Source organism: Diabrotica undecimpunctata, chromosome 7 (genome assembly GCF_040954645.1).
Source record: "Diabrotica undecimpunctata isolate CICGRU chromosome 7, icDiaUnde3, whole genome shotgun sequence".
NCBI lineage: Eukaryota > Metazoa > Arthropoda > Insecta > Coleoptera > Chrysomelidae > Diabrotica > Diabrotica undecimpunctata.
Genome location: NC_092809.1, coordinates 129,431,407 through 129,455,372, shown reverse-complemented (window position 1 = coordinate 129,455,372; position 23,966 = coordinate 129,431,407). Strand labels below are relative to the sequence as shown.

General features: G+C 33.0%; 1 protein-coding gene across 2 annotated transcripts in view; it reads right to left on the bottom strand.

The window, feature by feature from the left end:
* Positions 1-6,925: 6,925 nt before the first annotated feature.
* Positions 6,926-23,966, bottom strand: part of Klp3A (kinesin-like protein 3A) — a 51,874-nt gene continuing 34,833 nt past the window's right edge. For both annotated transcript variants that reach the window (XM_072538181.1, XM_072538182.1), the window contains exons 16-20: positions 20,417-20,509; positions 19,598-19,727; positions 13,715-13,869; positions 13,418-13,470; positions 6,926-9,356 (exon numbers count right to left, since the gene is read on the bottom strand). In XM_072538181.1, coding sequence (XP_072394282.1) covers positions 9,287-9,356; positions 13,418-13,470; positions 13,715-13,869; positions 19,598-19,727; positions 20,417-20,509 — 501 coding nt within the window. In that variant the 3' untranslated portion in view covers positions 6,926-9,286. The remainder of the gene's footprint in view (positions 9,357-13,417; positions 13,471-13,714; positions 13,870-19,597; positions 19,728-20,416; positions 20,510-23,966) is intronic.

Genomic DNA, 23,966 nt, shown 5'->3' with positions numbered 1-23,966 from the left:
TATCTGTTTTATTTTATTTCTTCCTTTAATCCTTTCCTACTAAAATGGCATGTTTACGTTATCATAAAGATTTATCGATAAAGAGAATGTTCAAACTACTTACTTCAAATCCAAGAAATACCTTGAAAAATTTTTCCCCTTGAAAAGGGAAATATTAAAAATTATAATTACCATCATTTTACCATATTACTCCATGAAGACGGAGTATTAAAATAATCCATTAGTATCGGAAAAGACACATTTTTAATAAGGGGTCGTTCAAGTATTACGTAACGCAATTAGGGGCGAAGGGGTGTTGTTAAACGTTACGGTGCGTTACAGTGATGGAAGGGGGAATGGAACAATGCTTTTCCTAACATTCGGCAATCCTTTTCGTTTATGTTTTACGGCGAATCTCTCAATTGTATTGTATAATATTGTTATTTTGTTCCTTTTGGTTGGTTTTTCGGGGAATCCTGTATTGTACATCTTTTTTATTTTGTTTTCGTTGTCCGTAAGACAGAAAAACGTTGCTGTAGTCAGTGTAGTTAAATTGAATTCATACTGTAATGTCATCAAAAATTGAAATGGTATAGCGCTCACATCCGTAAATCGCAATATTTCTTGCAAGTGATTAAATGCGCGGACGACTGCTGTGGTTGCCGCTTGAGATGTTTATGATTTTGTTAAGAATACAATTTTAATTTGAATAAAATGTTTTATTTCAGTTACAATTCCATTTCTAATTGTATTGTCAAATGTATAAATAAATATATTAGTTTGAGTTTATTAATTAATAAACAAGTTAAAATAGAAGAATTCATCAGAAGTACCATAAGAGTAAAATCTATATAAAATTATTGCGAGTTAGAAATCTCTTATTCTATTTATTATTACTGCAAATACGATTAAAACAACAACAAAGTTATTTTACCGACTTCTCGCAACTTAATTGTTACTTTTAGGTAAAAATGGTCACTGGATGTTACGTGATGTTTAGGCAGGGGGAGGGGGTCTTGTAAAACGTTAGGATGTGTCCAATAGGGGGAATTGCGTTACGTAATACTTGAACAAAATTTATATAACAAGAAGAATACGGCAAAGACGAACATCATTTGAAGTCGCAAGACGGAAAGCAGACAAGATATGTAAAAATAAAAAAAGAGCCTATGAAAATGGCCAAATAGAAGAAATGGAAGAAAATTTCAAAAACAACGAAATTAGAGGGGCTTACGAATACCTAAAAAAGATAAAAAGTGGGTATAAACCTCTAACAAGTCTGTGTAAAGATGTAAGTGGGCAAATAATCGGTGACCAACAGAAAGTCACAGAAACCTGGAAGCATTATTTTCAGACCCTCTTGGTACACAAGTAGATATGGAAGAACTACGTAGAAGAAAATGTAATAGAAGCTCCAACCATAGAGGAAGTTCTCGAAGCTATTAAGGCCCAGAAAAAGAATAAATCCCCAGGAGTTGACGAAATACCAGCAGAATTGTATAAGGTAGGTGGCGACCACCTAGCAAGTTACATCCACGCGCTCATCAAAGAAATATGACAAGAAGACAAAATATCCGACGACTGGAAGAAAAGTATAGTATACCCGATCTATAAAAAAGGAGACAAACTCCGTGCAAAAACATGGAATTTCTCTACTATGTACAGCATATAAAGTCCTCACGTATATTATAAACCAGCGGCTCCAGCCACTAGCAGAAAATATTATTGAAGAGTATCAGACGGGCTTCCGACGGGAAAGATCGATACTGGATCAAAGATTTACAGTCAAACAGATCTTGAGTAAATCATGGGAACATGACATTGATGTTCATGTGTTTGTAGATTTCAAACAGGCATACGACTCAGTCAAAAGGAACAAACTCTACAATAAATTGGCAATACCACACAAGCTAATTAGACTCATTAAAGCCACAATGGATGAAACTCAGGCATGTGTACGAATACAAAACCAAAGAACAGACTTTTTTTAAATTTCGCAGGGAGATGGGCTGCTGGGGATGGATGATAAATTTTGTTTAACCTGGCACTGGAGTATGCGGTTGGGCAAATGCAAACTGGACGAGGAAACCTACTGACCAACTGAACGAGGAAACCTACTGACCAACTGAACGGTTCAACTGGCAGCTTATGCCGATGATATTAATATTATGAGTAGAACATCAATAGGAGCACAGGAAACATACGCAGAGTTAAAAACGCAAACAAAAGGTCTAGGTCTGGAAATTAACACAGAAAAAACAAAAATAATGATACAGACGAGAAGAAATATAGTCCCACAAAACATACATGAAGATTACATTGAAACGGTTGGAAAGTTTACATACCTGGGAGTAGAAATATATGCCGACGGATCAGAAGATGGAGAAATACGGAAGAGAATAACGCAGGCAAACAGAGCTTATTTTGCCCTCTCCCATATATTTCGGTATAAAAATGTCCTCCGAAATACAAAGATGAGAATCTATAAAACCTGAATTCGACCAATAGCATGCTATGGCAGTGAAGCATGGGTCCTGAAAGAAACATCCAAAAGCAAACTCGATACATTCGAAAGGAAAGTACTGAGGAGAATACTAGGACCTGTGAGGGAAAACGGAATCTTCAGAAGTCGATACAACAACGACTTTATCAACTTTATAAGAAAGCACCACTGACAGACTTCATTAGAATACAAAGATTGCAGTGGGCCGGACATGTTATAAGAATAGGAGAGGATAGTCTACCAAAAAGATCACTTAATGCCTGAATGCAGGGAAAGAGACCGGTTGGAAAGCCAAGAAAGCGCTGGGAAAACACAGTAAACAGCGACGCACAAGCCCTTTTGAGAGCCCGTGTATGGAGAAGATCAGCCACAGACAAGCAAGGGTAGAGGCAAAAAATAAAGAAGGCCAAGGCTCAATATAGACTTGTGGAATGGACTAGAACATGTGGATTTTCTAAACGACTATGACCTTGAGAATATCCGCGTCCACTCGCTATCTGATCTTATTCGAAGGAGTAAGATGTGAGATTGTTTATAATTATGTTTAAATCGTAAATATTAACTACATACTTATTAAAACTAAAATTTTGATTAATAGTTCACAACTTAAATTATCATATTGTGATTCATTGTCAGACAGTTCTCATTAACTGTCACTGGCATCTTCTCCAAAATTGATAATTAAATCTTGTACCTCGTCCATAACGTGCTATATTTTCACATATTCTTCGTCAATCTTATGTGGGAGCAAATGTTTTGCCAGTTGTGAATTGTTACTTGTCTTCTTGAAATTTTTCTTGTTAGGTGCCTTACATCAACTAATTTTAATGAGGCATTACAAGCTGCCACTTCATTCTTTACTAGTGCCCGTATTCTTTCAATGGGGTTCAGCTCCGGGTGGTAAGGTGGTAGGCGCAATCTCAAAATGTGACGTTCAGTTATAAGGCGTGTCAACAGTGTATTTTTTTTAAGATGATTGATGCTTTTTAATTAATGCATACAATTCGACTTTTAAAGCATTGGTTTCATATAAAATACCTCGCCATAGCTGCTTTTTTTCCATGAAAAATCTGGGCTAGGATACATTTATATATTGTGGCAGGAGGTATCAACTATAACTAAAACGCATTTTTTTAGTATTAGGGATCAATTTGTCTTTTAACCACTGTGTACAATTTGTTGAATTCATTTCGCCCTGGTATTCGCCTGTTTTATTTCCCAATGTAAATATGTTAAACGCATTAGGTACAACTCCTGATTACATCTCAATCATGTAAAATGATGAGACGTCTCCCCTTGGACACTGGAGATTCCAAACATACCGGAATCTCACTTTTTTACTAATTTTCTAAACGAATCAATGTTTCCTGTAAACTTAATGTCCTTTTCATTTAGGCTTTAACAGCTTCAAATATACATTTCATGGTAGGTTTTCTTTTTATGAATAGCTGTACAGGAGTAAATTATTTCTTCCACAAATTCAACAACTAATCGCTTGGAAGTTGAGGGTTTGTTTGAGGTTTTTCTCGGTGACTTAAATGAAGTACCATGTGACTTGTTCTGCTTCAGAAATTATGCTTTTCACAGTAGTGATACCAACTCCACAAGCTTTAGCTACTCTCTCTTGTAGATTGCTTAGAGGAATTGTTACATCTTTTAGTTCTTTCTCGGTTTGCATAAATTTATAAACATTATAAATAATTTCTCAACCTTGACTCTGAATTACTTTCCTGGACCTGCTCATGTTTGCAGACTGGTATCTATAACAAGGAGATAAACAAATTGAATCGTTTATTGCCGAAAGGGAATAAGTGCCATTTTCTTCTTTTTGAGAAACATATGAAATACATTTTATTCTCTTCTACTTTATAATATTTTTCTTAGATTCGTCATCATTTCGCACACCTCTCTTCCTGTGTTTAACTTTGGTTTGTTCGCTATTCAAATTTTTTCCATTTTTAGATTTTAGGGAAGGGTTTTTGCTATAACTCGAAACTGTAGTAAATATATACATTGTATATAATACACATTGTAGAACACGCTTTAAGTGCGGCGAATTTTGATGTCGCCCATTATGATATTACGTTAAGATTGTATTGAAAACTCACTAATCTCAAACATGAAGCCAAATAGTGTAATAGTGCTTGACAACGCTTCCTGTCATTCCCGACAGCTCACTAAGATAGAACTACATCTTCAAAGAAAGATGAACTGCAAAGCTTTCTAGTGGAAAATGATTTGTATTTCGAAGATCTTTATACAAAAAAAAAACAATTTACGGAAGTTATAAACACGAAGCAATTCGACAAATTATACGCTCTAGATAGTATTGCCGAAAAGCATGGGCAAACTTGACAAACATTGAGACTTCCCTCCTATTTTGTGTTCAATCCTACGCAGTTAATTTGGGGACAATTAAAACTAAGTACATATAAGGCGTGCAGATACAAGTCTTAAATTTGATAAAACGGCAAGTGAGGTAATTATAAAAGAATTATCCAAAGTACCAAAAAAGACTGACAGAAAAGAATCGCCAAAGTGATCGAAATTAAAGAATACTTCAAGAAAATTAGACACTTCCACATGAATGGTGGAAATAAATTTATTGAGTTGACTGATGATAGGGCCGCAGAAATACGGTAAGAGATTGGGAGCCGGTTGTTCGAACGCTAATCAAATATTTAATTAAAATCAAATACGTCACATAATTTTATTATTTTGCGTTTTAATTTAAAATAAACCATAATTATTAAACTCTTTCTGATGTTAATTTCATGTTTTTATTTACAAATCAATAATAAAAATAAGCAATTTTTAATCATTTTGAAAGCTTCTTCTTCTTCTAATGGCGCTACAACCCTTTGTGAGTCTTGGCCTGCTTAACAATGTTCTTCCATTCTGCCCTCTCGGATACTTTCCTTCGCCACTGCCTGATGTTCATGGTTTTAAGATCCCTCTCTACGTCGTCTATCCATCTTTTACGGGGCCTTCCTCTTGTTCTGTTTCCTTGGGGCTTCCATCTCTGGACTACTTTTACAGCTCGATTATCTGGCATTCTTTCTAGGTGACCAAGCCAGTTTAGTCTTTGTGACTTTACAAATCTGACAATATCTGCGCTCTGCATTAGTTCATCCAGCTCGTGGTTCATTTTAATTCTCCACGAACCAGCGCTGCATTGGGTTGGTCCAAATATCTTCCTTAGTATTTTGCGCTCAAATATTCTCAGTAATTTTGAAAGCTGCTGTGACGTATTTGCTTGTAATTAAATATTTCATTACAATCAAATTTTGATTAGCGTTCGAACAACCGGCACTGAGATAAATAAAAGATTGACAACTGTTATAAACAATGTAAAAGCCACGTATTATATTTTCTAAATCCTTGTGGCATTTAAGGTCCATTCGCTTAGCTCGGGCATATTTTGATATATTCATATTCGGAAACCTAAAACACAAAAATTTCTACTTCTCCGTATTAATAGCTCAAATATATTAGTATTGCAGACTTCTTCTTTTCAAAAAAGAATTATTCTAAAAAACATTTCATTTAACATCCAAATGTCTGAAAGTCTCAGAAAAAAGTGTGCGTAAATATAAAGTTGGGCCGAATACAATCCTCACATTAAAGATGAAAAGTCGCAAAAGGAAATTGACGACTGACTTAAATGATAGCGTCAAAAATTAAATTCTCTTAGAAATTTATCCCATGTATGAAGAAAGTAAATTTCTATTATATATATAAAAAAGTTAGGCTAGTATAAATATGGTTGGGTTGCGCCAAATGTAGGCAACCAACTCTTGAGTTTCTTGAGAATAGTTTCAATAAACGTATAAAGTTTAATCCAGAATTTAAAGTGTATCCAGTTAGTCAGTAATTAATAGTTTTATTTTATTTACGTTTGCTTACTATTAATATGGCCTATAGGCACGTGTGCTTGGTTGTATAGTAATTTCCAGCCACTTCTAGTCTGTCAAAAAGTAACTTCCAACTAGTAGTCCTACTACTAAAAGTAACTTCCAAAAGTAACTAAGAAGCCCATCTTGTTGACTTATGATAGATAAATAAGGATTGGAAATAAAGGAACTAGTCATGATACTATGACTAAGAAGATAAGATATTGCGCATAAGTGGTGACGTAATTGGAGAGTTGCACGTTCGTAATGTCAGTTTTTTATATGTATCAATAAATAATCTTTAATAAATAGTTTGGAGATATCCTTTTGTGTACGAATATTGTAATTATTAAACCTTTATTTAATATTATTATTTTGCTAATTAAATATTCATCACAGAATGCATACAAATCCCATTTAACTTTACAAGAATTCAAATTCTATTCTCCAATGACGGCATGCACGAACACGACCGATTTTGTGCTACGGGAAGATCCTATCATGTTAGTCATATTATCATGGAACTAGTAATAAGTAATAAATAAATAAGTTTTAAAAAATTAATTGGTTTTATTTTTAAACAGCCTAATAAATATGTACATTAAAAGATGTGAAACAACTACTCGCTATTATAAACATGGAATATCACAGTTACATCAAAATTTAAAAATTAAGGTATTCAAGAATAACCCTTTAAATTTTATTTTAAAAATGCATTTCATATCGTTAAAATATTGTCATTTAAGTACCTTTGTATAAACACAAAATTCAAAAGGAAACAAAAAAATAATATCAAGATCAATACTTTCGCTGATTATTGTTTGGCGTTTGTACAAAATTTGATAATACTATTGATCGGTTTCATATAGTACCGTAAGTGTATTTTTTGCAAAAATGAATGAGGTGGCACTAAAAACAACAAAAATGGTGTTGCTCATTTCAGATAATAACTTTTATGAGTACTTCTTTTGATAATGCGCACCAAAAGGTCAAAGACAAAATTTCAGTAAGAAACTTTTCCCACTAATGAAAGATCGTAAAATATCGGTAGAGAAAGAGGTGAAGTGAGAGTCGTACATGGAAACAGGTTTACCATCCAAACCTTGAACCTGCAAGGTCTAAAACAGTACTGTGTGTGTTTAGGGAGAAATTATTTCAATAGTAGCATATTAGATTCGCGCATTTACACATACGAAACAACCACCTCATTTATTGTGAATCTTATGAGCAAATTAGCTTTTATATAGGATAACGTTCCGCTCTACAATACTAGACAGATACCAGACTATCATCGATTCGTAAATATTCAAGTATGAATCGGAAACCAAAGAACCCAGATCTAAATCTAATCCAGCATCTTTGATATGCAATGAACCGTCACGTTAGGTGTCACAAACATCCAGCTACGAAAGACAACAAAGAAAGTTCGATATGATTGAATGAAACAATATCTTCTAAGGCCACATAAAACTTAGTGTTCAGTGCTCAGTTACAGTGTTCGTAATCTTTCATCGATACGTTTTTCTTTACACGCAACACTGTCATATTCATTTAATTTCATTCTAATTGATCAAATGATGAGCATGTACAAAGCTCAGTTAGCACATTGTTCCGCAAACAAACGCCAAACGTTAAGTCAATCGAATTTAAAAATTAAATACATACATGATATCTCATGTTAAAAAAGAATGTGGTTGTAGTTCAACTAAAAATTGTTGTCTCGAGGTTCAATATTTTCGGTGTGGAGTTTATAAAACGTCTAATTTTTGAAATAAGGGGACATAGCAAATTAAATATAGTCATTCGCTACTATATCTGTCAGATATCACAAAGTGACAGTAGGTACTTGACAGCATATCGTAAGTCCATGTGTAAAATGATGACAGCAATTAATGTGTTTTTTTTTTAATGCAAATATTAAGATTAGTTTTTCTTTGTATACGTCATTTGGGAAAGTACGTCATATTAATGTAGAAGTTACAAAAATTGTACCATCTTCAATGAAGATAATGTAGATGAAATGATAAAAGGACATTTTGACACGTGGTTGTCATCATCTGCCCAAAAATAATAAAAATAATTCTTACATATATATAAACATATGAAGAGATGAAAAGATACATATGTTGATGACAATTTCAACAAGATATTGAAACAGCCTCCTAATCATTTGTCATTGATATAGACACGGTGCACAATTAGTAAAAGTACATTTTCTACTGTTTCATGTAAACCTAATCAAATATTAAGCCGACTCTGTTTCAACATAATTTTGAGCGTTTCGTCGCAATTAAGTTTTAATGGCGTCACTTACAACAGAGTAGGCAAGCTGGAGTAGACCATAGACATATAATGATCAGAAATTAATAGGAAAATTACAAAGATAGAGGACAGACTCACTAAGCAGTGACTTATTTTAATTGTATACTTGTTCGTAAGCAACTTTTGCATGCTTGTCAATAATATTTCTTGAAAAAGGCATCATGATATCCTGCCTAAACTTCGAAAAAAAAAAAGTGAATAAAAATGTCAGAGCATCATAGACAACTTTTTTTATGAACTAAGCCTAAGAAATTCTACTAAAAATATATTAAATATAAGAAATTATTCAGCAAAAAAGATTCAGATATAAGAATATATTATGTGATTCTTTATGGTGCGCAAATGGATAGATGATGTACCCAGCTCAGAATTGGGTATTTGCGGAAATATTGAAACTCACAACAATATTACTTTCAAGTTAAACTACATATGATAAGTATAATGTAAAAAAGGATTTTTCTTAAACTGTACACAATTACAATATATTTATATAAAAATGGACAACACTAAAATATATGTAAAAACAGTCGTCAGTTATAATAAATAAAACTTATAATAAAATAACTATGTACATCATATATTAAATGTGTTATTCATTCTGGGAAAACATGTTTTTTCTCTTCTTCTGTCGTTTTCTAGGAAGGTCATTCTCGTCGTTGCTGAAAAGAAAAGAAGTTAATGTTATTATTAACTTGAGAATAAAGAGAAACCAAACCTCTACGTTAAACATTAAGAGTGGAACCACGTGCGTTTGACTGCTGAAGCTTTCCGCCTCCGGACATTGAGACTTAAATCTATTTTACGGCATTCTACTTGTAAATCCACACTTCTTTTGAAATTAAAACAACAAATGAATATATTGGTTCATATTTATTTAGAAAGCGTTTGGTAGGTGATCAAATTATTAAAGCTGCTTGGTAAAATTAAACTATTTATAGTAAAGCTGCAGAACATGTTTAAGAGTAAATAGAATGATAAACAATGTTAACGCGACAATCAGGAGCAACTTTCTGCGATTGCTGTCACAGAATAACTGTACGCCGCGATGTGAGTTAAGTCGCAAAAACTTTCTGGATCCTATTTATTGGGAGGATCAGTGCCTTTGGCCATGATAAAAAAGATTTTAACAGCGCAACCCGTGGGAAAGAGAAGACGGGGTAGACCAAAGCTGAGGTGGATGGACGGGGTAACACAAGATGCCGAGAAGATCGGAGTCGGCAACTGGAAAATGCAAGCGAGGGACAGAATAGAATGGCGTAGAAAGCTTGAGAACGTCGAGGCCCTCTAAGGGCTGTAGCACCAAGATGATGATGATGACAGTGCCTTTGGTTTATGTTCTCTCTATATGATATATTGAGTTTATATGGTTTGTCTTCCAGTTTAAGGAGAACTATTATATCGCTCACAGCTTTGAATCTGACGATAGATTTTTGTAATCTTAGTAAGACCAGAATGACAAAGCCATGGGGCAAACCTGTATAGTTCTGGGTCTCATCGCCAGAGAAGTAAACATAATTGCAATTATGTGTTCTAAAATGGCCCTCTCTTAACCAATGCGTTTCAGCTAGTACAGAGATTTGAATGTTATATCTTGCCAGCACTTTTTTAATAATTGACACTTTGTCTTTAGCCCTTGTATGTTCCATCTACTGACGATAGATAATTTTCTGAGTTTTAATTTATGTGGACCAGTAGCTGAATTTCCACACCATGCCTGATCACTAACATTCACTGCCTATAATAATATTGGTCTAATTATATATATATATATATATATATATATATATATATATATATATATATATATATATTCATTGTTAATTCGCTGCCAACATATTATCTTTTATTTCTGGCTTTCTTTCTCCGGTTTTGCTTATTGTCACTCTTACATACTTGACTTCTTCAAATTCTGATCTCCCTATTTTAATTTTTTTCTGTTATTGGTTTATTGATTTAATTTGAGTCCCATTGTCTCTCCTTTCTTTTTTATTTCTTCTAGCATTTCCAATACAAACAATATCATCTGCGTAAGCAATTATTTGCCCAACTTTTGTTCTCAGGTTCCTCTTTGTTTATATTTCGTAGTACATATGCTAAATGAAGCATAATGAGTTCATCTGTCTCCCCTCTTTGGGTCTTTATGCTGATTTTGGTAGTTCTCATTGTTATATTTATTACTTTTCTGAGTTCATGTGGGATTTTGCATTTTTTCAATGCTATCATGAGCTTTCCTTTTAATCAAATTAAATGCCTGTTTAAGTCTATAAATAGCATTTCCAATTCTAATTTCTATTCATTTGATTTTTCCATTATTTGTTTTATTGTATGTACACTATCTATGGTCATTTTTTATTCTGTGAATGCATATTTGTATTGTCACAATCTATTCTTCGTGATCTTTGAAAATCTTCTTCCTCACAAATGTGTTGGTCTCCTTTTTTTATGTATTCCTATTACCTGCCCTAGCCCTACCTCCCAGTTCGCTGGTATCTTCCCTTCTTTCCATATATTTTTCAATAGTGTTAGAATTTTTCCCTCAGCTCCCTTCCTCTGTATTTCATAAGTTCCATGTTAATTTCATCTTTATCGGGAGCTGTACCATTTTTGCTTCTGTATTATTTCCCGTATTCCTCAATTGTTGGCTTTTTTGAGATTTAAATGTCTACTTCGTCTGCTTCTTCGCAGACTCTGCGACTCGTCATGATCGTGACGTATGAGATCGTTGGAAAGAGGGTCCTAAAGAAGTAAGTAATGAAGGGTTGGGACGTTATCCAAAGGAGCCTTAGGCATGTAGCATTCAAACGGCTTATCGTATAAGGGTATAAGACGGCTCGTTAAAAAAGAGAGAAGGCGAGAGGTAGAATAACAGAAAAATCAAACATGGCGATGGACCATAAAGGCCTTAGGTATGTAGTGTCTAAATGTATCAGTTCCTGTAATTACATCTTTATCAACGTCTGTTTTGCCTTGCAATTCTTAGAAGGCACAAATTAAAGCAGAAATCTGAATTTGGTTTCGACAATTAGAAATCTTCGGATTTCGTTTCGTGATTTATCATCAGATGTCGCTATTGCATCCATATCGAAGCCATTTTAGTGTTGCTTCTACTACGACAGGAAAGATTGATTTCACGTTCAGAGCGTTTGTGAATAGCCGCTCCGAAGATTCCTTTTAGGATGAAATACGTATAAGCGGATACACAAACTCACTGTACGTGAAATCAAATCTTAACTGTCTTTCCTTTTTGTATCAGTTCCTCTATCGGTTCACAACCATTTAATTCTTGCTTTCACATTTCTTTACATTTATGGTGATACCATTCGTTTTTTGTTTTCTCCTAGTATTTGACTAGGTTTTGTCTTGCAAGATGCAAGACAAAATGCATGACTTTGTTTGCAGATTCTTCTATTGATTTTTTGATCGTCGCTCATTCAGAAGCTATACCTCCTGCTTTATATTTGTCTCTTATTTGCACTGTTACTTCCTCTAAAAATGTCTATTTAATATATGCATTGTGCAATTTATTGATATTTCATTTTTCCTGTTGGTTTTTCTGTTTCATTTCTATTTTAACTTTTTATCTTATAGTAGCTGATTGGGATGATTGTTTTCTTTTATCAATCAGTATGTGATCAATTTGGCTGTACCTTTATAGATGGTATCCAATTATTTATAAATCTTTTTATTAACATTATCACATCTTAGGATTACATACATATTTTTGCACAAACTGTATCGGTACTACTTGATTAACATGGGAAAAGCCCAAGACGATAGCCGAGAACAGCTGATAGAAACCTGCCAAGTATACAACCTTCAAATCACCAACGGATTTTACAAACACAAAAAAAGTACACATGAACAAACAAAAGAGAGTTAAAACTAATAATAGACTACATCATAAGAGTAAAATGAAAACTAAATGGGCGACAGAAGAGAAAATACATGTAGATATAAATCAATTAATGCTGAATGGTGCAGTCATTGAACAGTTAATGATATTATGCATCTGATGCTATCTTCGAATTCTGAAGATATTATTGACAACATAAACTACCAACAAGTGGGTGCTTAGAATGGCGAATATAAGGAAGGAACTGCTAAATGTAATTAAATAGAAATAAAAATACTTTGGCATATCACCAGAGAACCTAAATACCAAATATTGCGACTAATTATTCAGAAACATTTGGTTATGTAACATAAGACAATGAAGAGTATTAAGGTGGAAGATCTGTTCGGCTCAAAGAGAAGAAAACAATGTAATAATGTGGGATTACTTAAAAAAGTGTCACCTGAATAAAAGTTGAGCAACTGAATCCCATCTGGTGAGATAAAGACTTGGGCATGAAAATATCAGAAGAAGAACATACGACATATAAAACATGAATGTGAACTATAATGAAAATAACGCAGGAATTGGATTGGAAAATACATAAATTGAACAGCACTAACACAGCTGCAACAGAGATAAAAGCCTTCAAAAATATTTTTGAGTAACAAGAATGGACAAAAAACAAATAAGATAAAGGTCTCGTTCGAAAGAAAAACTATGCACATATGTAGAAGAGAAAATATTGACGTGGTAAAGACCATTGACAGCAGATGGATATAAAAATAGAATAGTGTGAAAATAGCATCCATTTGCAAAATTTCAAGGCAAGTGTTATAGAAAATTATCTTACTTAAATGTATATCTTTTAAGCTATATATTTCTTACCTTGGTCTCTTAAAATCATCATCTCCAGAATCTTTTAAAGATGAACTTTCGCTCTGTAAAAAAAAATGTTTTAAATTAAGGTTAAATTATTGTTCGGAAGTTATTTTCTTGTGGTATTTTAATATTATTTACTATCTTTAATGGGAATTAACCACAATTTCGGTTGAAAATTTATTTTGGCACCCAACGTGGGGCGAATGTATAAACGTATTTCAACGTTCAAACGTAGTTCCCATTAAAGTTAATAAATAATGTTAAAATATAATGTATAACTAAAATGAAATTAAAAAGCCTTACCTTTTCCCTGTTTTCACACATATTTTCATTACATTTACAAGTCGGTTCACAAGTTCTGCCCATCTTCCTGCATCCGCACCTGCCACCTTTGCAGTAAGTTTTACATGTACAACCACCTTCAGAAGATCTTTTAGACGGCCTTTCATCTGAGAATTCTAAAAAATATATAAAGGATAAATAACACTCAGATATCATGTTTGAGTTTATATAAAAACATGGGTAAGAGAACATCCATAAACTACGTCGTAAAAATGTTGACTTTTTAATACCTCCTACTCTTCGTCGTAAAGCGTCGTTTACAGTCGAGGCTCTTCCTCATGTCCACGTCTTAATTACAACTCATGACCCCACTTTTCGGTAATGTTTTAAAAAATTCAATGTTATTTCTGGATTTTTTGAAAATAAAGTATGAATGTATATTAAGCTAATACAAAATTATATTTATAAACACAATAGCGAAACATTGAAATACACCAAACGCAAATTTTTGAGAGTTAATACAGTTCTACTGAGACAGTTGCCTCTATCGATACAATATATAAAATTTGTGTTATTAGTGTTTATCGTTCGCCATCAGGAGAAGTTCAGAGTTTTCTGTGTAAATTACATAATATATTGGAGCTATGCAGTAAGTCATATCATGATATTTATATTTGTGGGGATCTAAACATTGATTATCTTGTCATGTCTAATAATAAGCAATCTTTTAACGAGTTTTTAGTAAGTTATAATCTGAGAGTCACATCTGAGGCTCCTACAAGAGTTTTCGTAGATAAAGTAGGTAAAACATCATCTACAAAATTGGATTACATATTGACAAATATCGAACCACATCTTTATAAATCAAATGTGTTCGAGGGTCACTTCAGTGACCATAAAGTATTTTCACTTAGTGTAAATTTGCAAGCCAATAAAGTATCGAAAAAAGATAAAAAACCCATCAGTTACAGGGATATGTCAGATGAAAATATGCTGATGTTTAAAGCAGGGATTTCTTCTACAGTTTTTGATGAAGTTTATTCACAATTGAATGCTGAATATGCCACAAATTCATTTGTTAGCATTTTAGATTACAATCTAAATTTATATTGTCCAATAAAAACACGGTATAAAGCACACAAAACAAATAAGGCTACATGGGTAACAAATGAGGTAAGACACGCTAGTGAAAAACTAAAAAATCTACACTGGATAGCAAAAAATATAGGGAGTCTCGAGTCTCAAGATACCTATAAACAGGCAAAAAAAGAATATAATTCTCTATTAATAAATACTAAAAAAAACTTTCATAGTGACTTAATTAATCAATCTTACAATATACCAAAAACAGTTTGGAATTTAGTAAACAGTGAAACTGGTAGGCAAAAGAACAGGTCTGATATTATTCTACATTATGATAGTAAAATTATTACCAAGTCTTGTGATATTGCTAATTCGTTTGCCTCATATTTTGCTACAATTACAGAATACAATCTTCAAACTCATTTTGGCACATCGTTACCTTCTTCTTGTACTACCTCAAAAATGTGTAACAAAACATTTTTCTTTTTACCGGTAACTCCAATTGAAATAAAAAATACAATCGATCAACTAAAAAATAAGCCTAGTACTGGTATTGATAACATATCTGTAAAAATAATAAAACTGATAAGTGATCATATATCGATTCCTTTAACCCATTTAGTTAATCTCTCAATAACAACCAGCCAATTTCCATCCATATTTAAAATGGCAAAAGTTATTCCAATCTTCAAAAAGAATGACCCTCATGATATTTCAAATTAAAGACCAGTATCTGTCCTTAGCATAATTTCAAAAGTAATAGAGAAGGTTGTATACAACAGAATGTTAAATTTTATAGAAGAATACAATTTATTAACTCCAACCCAACACGGCTTTAGATCAAAAAAGTCAACACTCACGGCTGCATGCAGCTTGTTTGAGCGTATTTATGATGAATTAGATAGTAGAAACCACGTGGCAGGACTATTTTTTGATCTATCACGTGCTTTTGACTGCTTAGATATAACATTTTTTATTCGCAATAAATTATATAACGTTGGTTTTAGAGGGATATTTCTAGAATGGATAATAAATTTCTTAAATGACAGGAAGAGTGTTGTTAAGATGAAAGAATCAAGCTCTGAACCATACACGACAAATAAAGGAGTACCACAGGGATCCGTGCTGGGACCATTATTATTCCTAATTTTTATTAATGACCTACCAGATCACATAAGGGCACTTATAATATCAATGTTTGCTGATGATACCTCGTTAATAGTCTCTGCACATACACTAGAGGAATTAAAAATGACAATGAAGACTGTTGTTGACTGCTTTATACGCTGGTGTAATACCAACAGACTAATATTAAACATTGACAAGACGCAAATTATTTATTTTCATTCATACAACTCATCTAAATATGACTATATCTTAACCATCCACGATAGAAACAATATGTTATCTTCCACTCACTCTACAAAAGTTTTTGGGTGTATTCATTGATTGTAATCTCAAATGGTCAGAGCAAGTGAATTCAGTGAACATGAAATTGAATAAAGCTTTTTATGCTATATCTAGAATTAAAAACACACTACCCATCTCGGCATTAATGAACGTTTATTATAGCCTTGCTTACAGCCACATGTGCTACAATGTAATTTTGTGGGGGAACTCAGTAGATAGTAACAAAGTGTTCATTAACCAAAAAAAAATTATCCGTAAAATTTTTAATTTGGATTATCAACAGTCTTGTAAACCAGTTTTTATTAAACATCAAATTTTAACTTTCTACTGCCTATATATCTATAAATGTTTACTTTATGTCAAAGAGGAAATCAATACATTTCCAGTAAATTCAGACAATCACTACTACAATACAAGAAGTGCTGAATCTTTACGAGTTCCTAAACACAGAACATCCAAATTTCAAAATTGCTTCAGATATATGGGACTGACCTTATACAATCATTTGCCAAAAACTGTGAAAGAAATACCACTTATCTCTAAATTTAAAAAAAATGTTAAAGATTTACTCTTAAGAAAAGCATATTATTCTATAAATGAATATCTTGAGGACAAACTGCAATAGCTTCATATTTTACTTGTAAAAATGTTATTTTATATATTTTATGTTTTGTCAATTTCTTTTACACTGTGAATATTGTATTATACACATTAATGTTTTTTATACCAAATTCTGTAGTGACGTATCCTATACATTTATTTTGAATGTCTTAAAGGATCAATAAAGATGACTATGACTATGACTATATCACAAAAAAAGTGTCATCACAGAGTGTATTTGTAGTTTGTGTTGCATAGTTCAGAAACAATGTTTTCCAATCCTTAGAAAACAAGTTGTCAAAATAAAATTGGTACAAAAGTAATCAAATTAACTTTTAATTATTTTGTTAATTAGTTGAGTGAATGTATAAAATACATTCACCCGCATTCGGAGGGCAGGTCAAATAAAAACAATAAATTTGGCAACAATGTTGAACCTCCCTCTTGAATTACTTCGACTATTCAATTATCGACATGGTATTTCATGGACCTAATATCGCTATGTTGTTTTAAAAATAGTGGCTTAGTATTAATTTTAAGTTTATTGTGGTACTGTACCTGATTTTAAGTTCGGCTGTTGGTTTTTGTATTGTCTCCGGTTTAAAACTTGCATTAAAAAAATTATGACACCAGAAGAAATAGCACAAGCTGTTGCTTTACAGGATGATGGGCGGAGCATTTGTTACATCGCAAATGTTTTAGGAATTTCTCTAAGTACAGTGTTTGATGCAATATAAAGATTTTGGGAAACAGGACAATATACCAGGAGCTCAGGTCAAGGTAGACGAAGAACCAAAAGTCAAGTTAAGGATCGTTTTCTTAGATTACAGGCGTTACACGATAGTACATTATCAGCAACTGTACTTATTCAACGATTAAATGATGTCCATATAAACACAGTTTCCGTTTATACCGTTCGAAGACGCTTAAATGAATATGGGTTTAAGTCCAGAATACCTGTCACGGGACCTCTATTAACAACAGATCCTGGGAGGCAACGTTTACACTTCGCTCGCCAACATATAAATTGGGGTGTTGACGATTAGGGTGGCCGCACACAGAAAGAGCAAAACTGTTTTAGTCAAAAACGTTTTTGTTTGAAACGAAAACGTTTTTGTTTCCACAAGAAACATTTTGTTTTCAAGAGAAACAAAATGTTTGCACAAACCATACTGCAATCAGTTTTATTAAAGATGTCGACAGATAACGACGAAATTGCACTAGTTTTCTGGCAGTGGTTCCTCCTACAGGACGAAAAAACGCAAAATAAAAGACAATTTTGGGTGCATCCTATAAATGAGAAAAGAATCTGGCCTCAATCAGTACAATTAATTTTTCTGCGTCCACTTCCATGATACACACAATATAAACAAGCAGAATATCGCTGTTTCCACATGTGCTTCTTGTTGAGTACTCGAGCGGTTTCAAGAAGGGAATTCCAAAAACACGTTGCGCCTGCGTACATTGAAATGTTTCGACACAAAACGACGATCCGGTAATCAACATCAAACAGACTGACTGAAACTAAATGAGCCTAAACATGCTTTAGACACACGACTAATCAGTGTGCGTCAGCTCATTTCATTTATATGGAAACATCAGCATCAGACTCGTTTAGTCAAAAACGTTTTTGACTAAAACAGTTTTGCTCTTTCTGTGTGCGGCCACCCTTAGAGTGTTGTGCTTTTCACGGATGAATCAAGATTTAACAGATACTCATCAGATGGGCGGCCTAGGATATGGAGAAGAACAGGTGAACGTTATCAACAATGTTGTTTTACTCCGAGAGTTCAATTTGGTGGAGGTGGTATAATGGCGTGGGCAGGCACTTCCCTAGAAGCTCACACAGAACTTATTACAATTCAAGGAAGCAATTTGAACGCTCAACGGTATATTCAGCAATGTTTGGAAGATCCTGTAGTACCATTTGCCCCATTTGTTGGAGAAAACTTTCGTCCAATGCAAGATAATGCTCGTCCGCACATCGCAAGAATAACACGGGATTACTTGGATGAAGTTGGGATTCGTTTATCACCATGGCCCCCAAGGAGTGCAGACTTAAATCCAATAGAGCATGCCTGGGATATTCTGGTACGACGTATTCGACGTAACCATGGTGAGTTTGAAACCATAAATAATTTGGAGCAAGCAGTTCGTGACTGTGAATGAGAACAAAACCATCAAGCAGACTTTGCTGCCTTAATCCGAAGTATGCCTGATCAAATGAAAGCCATAATTAGGGTTCGTGAAGGTAATACACTCTACTAAATATCGTTTTCCATAAAAAGTGTTTATATTATAAAAAAAAATAATTTTTGTTTCTTTGCAGATTTTCAAGTTTTTTGAATTGTTTATTGTTTTTTCTTTGTTACATTCTTGAGTTGTAATAAATTTGACTTTTAAATTTTGTTTATTATTAAATACTCAATTGGGAATATCTTAAACTTTTTTAAATGCCAGTTTTTAGGAAAAATCTGAGTGTCTGGTTAATTGCACCCCAGTGTATAATATATATATATATATATATATATATATATATATATATATACATATATATATATATATATATATATATATATTTATATATATATATATATATACATATATATATATATATATATATATATATATATATATATATATATATATATAAACCGAAAATAAAGTTTTCGGTACTCAGAAATAAATAACGATAGACGTAACAACACATTGTTTGCGTCAGAAAGTAATTCTCCGAATTAAATATCTCATATTTGGCAGTGAACGTGTTAAATGAACTAAAAAAAAAATTAATTGGAAATAGATACTCACTAAGGGAAGTTTTTTGTAATTTTTGCTTTTCCTCTAATATTCTCTTTCCTAAAGGAGTTTTTCTCCAGTCGGGATCATTTTCAAGATCATCATCATCAATCCCGAAGACATCGTCTTCGCCTAATGAGTTCTGTAAAATAAAAAATAATTCATAGAGCAAGATAATTTAAAATTAATGGAATAATGCCGACTTATTAAATCAAACGAAACAAAATATAGAAGATATCTACAGCGGAAAATAAGAGAAATAAAATTAGCCAAATAAAATTGGATGAAAGTTGCAATGAAAAGGAAGATGTGATTGATATCTAGGCACGATTGATTTAATGTGCACAAAAAAAAACTAAAAGATATAAGCAACATATTTAATATACGAGTTTCCTTGCACTAGTTAAAAATAACAAGAAAATCATTGTTAATAAGAACCAAATAAGAAGAGAAAGGCAAATATATTATATCAGAGTAGTTTGACAATGACAGTACTAATAATACTGAATCCTACCAAAATTGTACTGATATTAACAAGGAAGTACTAAGGAGGGTCAACAAAAATAGAGAATTACTTAAGACTGTTAAACAGCGGAAAATGTCCTGGGACATATATTGGGAGGAAATCAATATAGAATACTACAACTAATTCTTAAATGCAAAAGAAGGTTGGAGAGGTGTAGTAAGAAAACAAGTTTCTTGGCTAAAAAACATTCGTGAATGGACTCAAATGGATACCAAATCCAGAGCAGTAAAGAACTGTATTAAAGGTATTTTGAGATATAAAGGGCTGCTGTCATCAAAATTCAGTAATCAGAAAGTTATACTTACATCAAATACAATGGGCTCTGGTTTCAACAAATTTTTGTCCCTGCTCTTCTGTAATTCGCTTGGGGGAGTAGTGTATACATAATTTACGTCAGGCTGTAACAATTTATACAAATTATTATTAATTGATAAGGAAAATATAAAATTACACAACACTTTTTGCGACAAGTATATCAAATTGGTCGTAATTCAAAATAAACCAAGGCTGAGAATATGTAAACATTAGGAGGGACACATATTCAATACAAAAGAAGACGTATTAAATAGATGGGTGGACCATTATGAAGAGCTACTTGTCGTGTAACAACAATATCTAATATTTTTATTTTATTTTTGTATCATATCATTATATCACACTGTATATTAGTTTAGATTTATAAAATTCCTTTGTACCATCTAATAATCTGTACGGCGCCGATAGCTTGCATCCAAATAACTTTCTAGACATAAGCTTCTAAAATCGTCAAAGAATTATAACAATGAAGGGATTAATGATTTCCAAATTATCGGTTTGAATCATTCGAAAATTCCCAAAATTAACGAAAGTTGAAAAATACCCTTCTCAGATAGTTAGATACGTCCAGGGGTTGAGGGGGAGATTTATGAATGTTAAGAAACGATTACGAGCCGAATGATTGAAATCAGTTTTGCATTCAGTTCGAATCCAGCATTGGACGAGCGCTAGGCTCTTGTTCGCGCTATCCGCAACTTAGAAGGTTTAGCACAGTCGGTATATTAATAAGTTTTACTCAGTTTGTGTCAATATTGTATCACCGACAAGTTATCCAGTTTTTGTACATAAATTCAAACTAAGTTTCATAAATCAGCTATCGTAAGCAAGTTATCGGCGTCCAAAATACGTTGTTGTAATTGTTTTAATAGACTTGTTAAAACGTTCTTTTCGAAACTTTCATTTGTCTCAGTTTTCTGGATGGTCCTTCAAAGAAGTATACAAAGTGAAATTGTTTCCCTAAGGACAAATCTTGTTCCCCAAGGGAAAAAACCAGCGACCTATGACTGGTGCGCGAAACAAAGGCATCAGGACAAGGTGTAAGGACAAAAACACCTGCATCTTCGCTCACTACTTTCCACAGAATTTGAAGTTGGAAATCCACCACCTCCAGTGGTGGATGAGAAAACTCCAGGAAGTGACGGTATACTTGTAGAGTTTATTAAATGTGGGTGCGCCATCACAGGTTCATATATATACATATATATATATAAATTATTGAGTGTGGTCCAAATTCGTCTCGGTTGGTTGAAGCCTTCAGGTTTGCTTGTACATGGCATGTTCCAGTTAGCTGGTGCAACGTTATTCTCCCATTGTTCTATCCACCGTTCAGTTGCATTAAAGTTTTGATCTACTAGCCTTTTTGCTATTTTTAGAGGCGGGTGTCTTCAACGGAGCCTATTTATGTCTCTGGCGGAAGTTACGACATGGGAGCGGAGCTCAGGATCAGTATTGATTTTTGTAAATTCTCTGACAAGGGCATGTTCCCGGCGGATGGGTGGTGGAGCTATATGACTCAAAGCTGGTAACCAGTAAGTGGGCGTGGCCTTGATTGTGCCCGATATAGTAGAGACTGATTTGTAGAGATAGATTGATTATATGCAAAATGCATATATATGCAACATATTTCTCACTGTTTTTCATAAATGCGTATTTGCAGATTTAAGAGCATATAATTGCATATTTTGATATATAAGAATAGCAGTAACATCCGTTAAAATAAAACGTGAAGGTATATCATATTCAGCTATTAAGCTCCTTTGTTGTTGTACCCATAAACATAATGGGCGGTATCACCACAGGTATCACCGTCCAGAAGTTTAAGATTATAGACTTCTACGAAAATATTACATTAGTAAATACCTATTCTTCTTCTTCTTCTTAACCTTCTATTGTCCATTTTTGGACATAGGTCTCTCCCAACCTTCCATCGATCTCTATCTTAAGCGACATACTTCCAATTTATTCATAATACCTATTATATTTTGAATATTACAAATACTACCAGTTCCTTCTGCTTTATGGATTATTCTAGGAAAACAAACAAAATTAAATTTTAGGAGAAGGGTAGGTATCTTAAATTATTATGTTAATGGTTAGTCTTTAATCAATCGCCGGTTGTTCAACTTTTGTGATTGCAAGTTATTGTCTATAGTGTAAAGAAAAATTCATTTCATTATTTTTTGTAAAAATGCCTAAAGTATAGTGAAGTACCACAATTGTATCGAGTGACTCATGTTTTAACGATTTTTTACAGGCCAGTAAAATTGGAAGTTTACCCTTTAGAAAAAAATATGTTCTGACAAAAGGCAAAAAAATTAATTATTATTTAATAAACAAATTAGTAGATTATTGCAGAATATGTTTAATCTCTTAAAAATTGACAAAAACCTTTTTCTCTTCAAAGAATATACGTTCAGATAGAAGCGATCTCATTTTATATGAAATACATTTCAATAATTTGGTTTTGGCAAAGATTTGGATTCTAGGGAAAATGTAAAAATGTCAGCGTGTACGATTCATCTTAAAATTATCTGCAATGCTGTAGTTTATATTTTTCTCTAACGGTAGATAATGTCTTGAGGTCAACAAAGTCGTCGCAAATTAAGGCGATGTAACTGGCAACAACGCTATTGTCCGGGTAGCTATTTTATTGTCTGTTATTTGTAAGTCGGTTTCATAAGCGCACTGACAGGGATTTCATAAAGCAGAGAACAGAATTTTTTGTAGTATTATTAGTGAAAGGAGTTTTTACGTTTACTTTTTGTGCATTGTGAGTAATTTATTTTAATTCAATTTGGTGACAAATAATAAATATTACTGACAGTAGTAATAGTGAACCGTATATCAAAAAGAAACGTCACAATTTAACACCCAAAGAAAAAACTATGATCGGAAATGTGTTTGAAGGACTTTTAGAGAAGGAAACAAATAAAATTGGATGTCCATTGAAGACCATTCGTCGTGCAGTACATGAATTTTATTTCAAAAAGGAATTACCAACTATAAAAAAAATTGCTTCTGTTCAATCTAATGAAAATATTCCAAAAATATCAGGACGTGTTTTGCTGCCTACTTTATGTGAAATATGTATTGAAAAAGAAAAAATCATTTTACGGCGCAGAAACTATCTGAAACAAATAGCAGAATTTCGAAGACATGAAAAAAAAACATATCTACAGATGAAACATGGTTAAGTGAAGGACATACTGTGACAAAAAAATTGACAGGATTTAAATGTGAAAAATAAATGACAAGCTTTCCTAGATGGTTTATCGACAGGTTTAAAAGACCCATCAGGAAAGGGAAACGCCTAATTATTAGCCATATTGGTAGCGACTCAGCATTTGTTGAAGGGAGTTTAAAATGCATTTGTTTCTAAAAAGATTGGAGATTATCACGAAGAAATGGATGCAGATAATTATAATAAGGTATTCTTTAAAAAATCGAACCAGGATCGATTACTAAAAAAACTATTAAATTCAATGAACCAATTTTGAAAATAGAGTTACTACAGTTAGCACGGTGTCATAATGAATATTA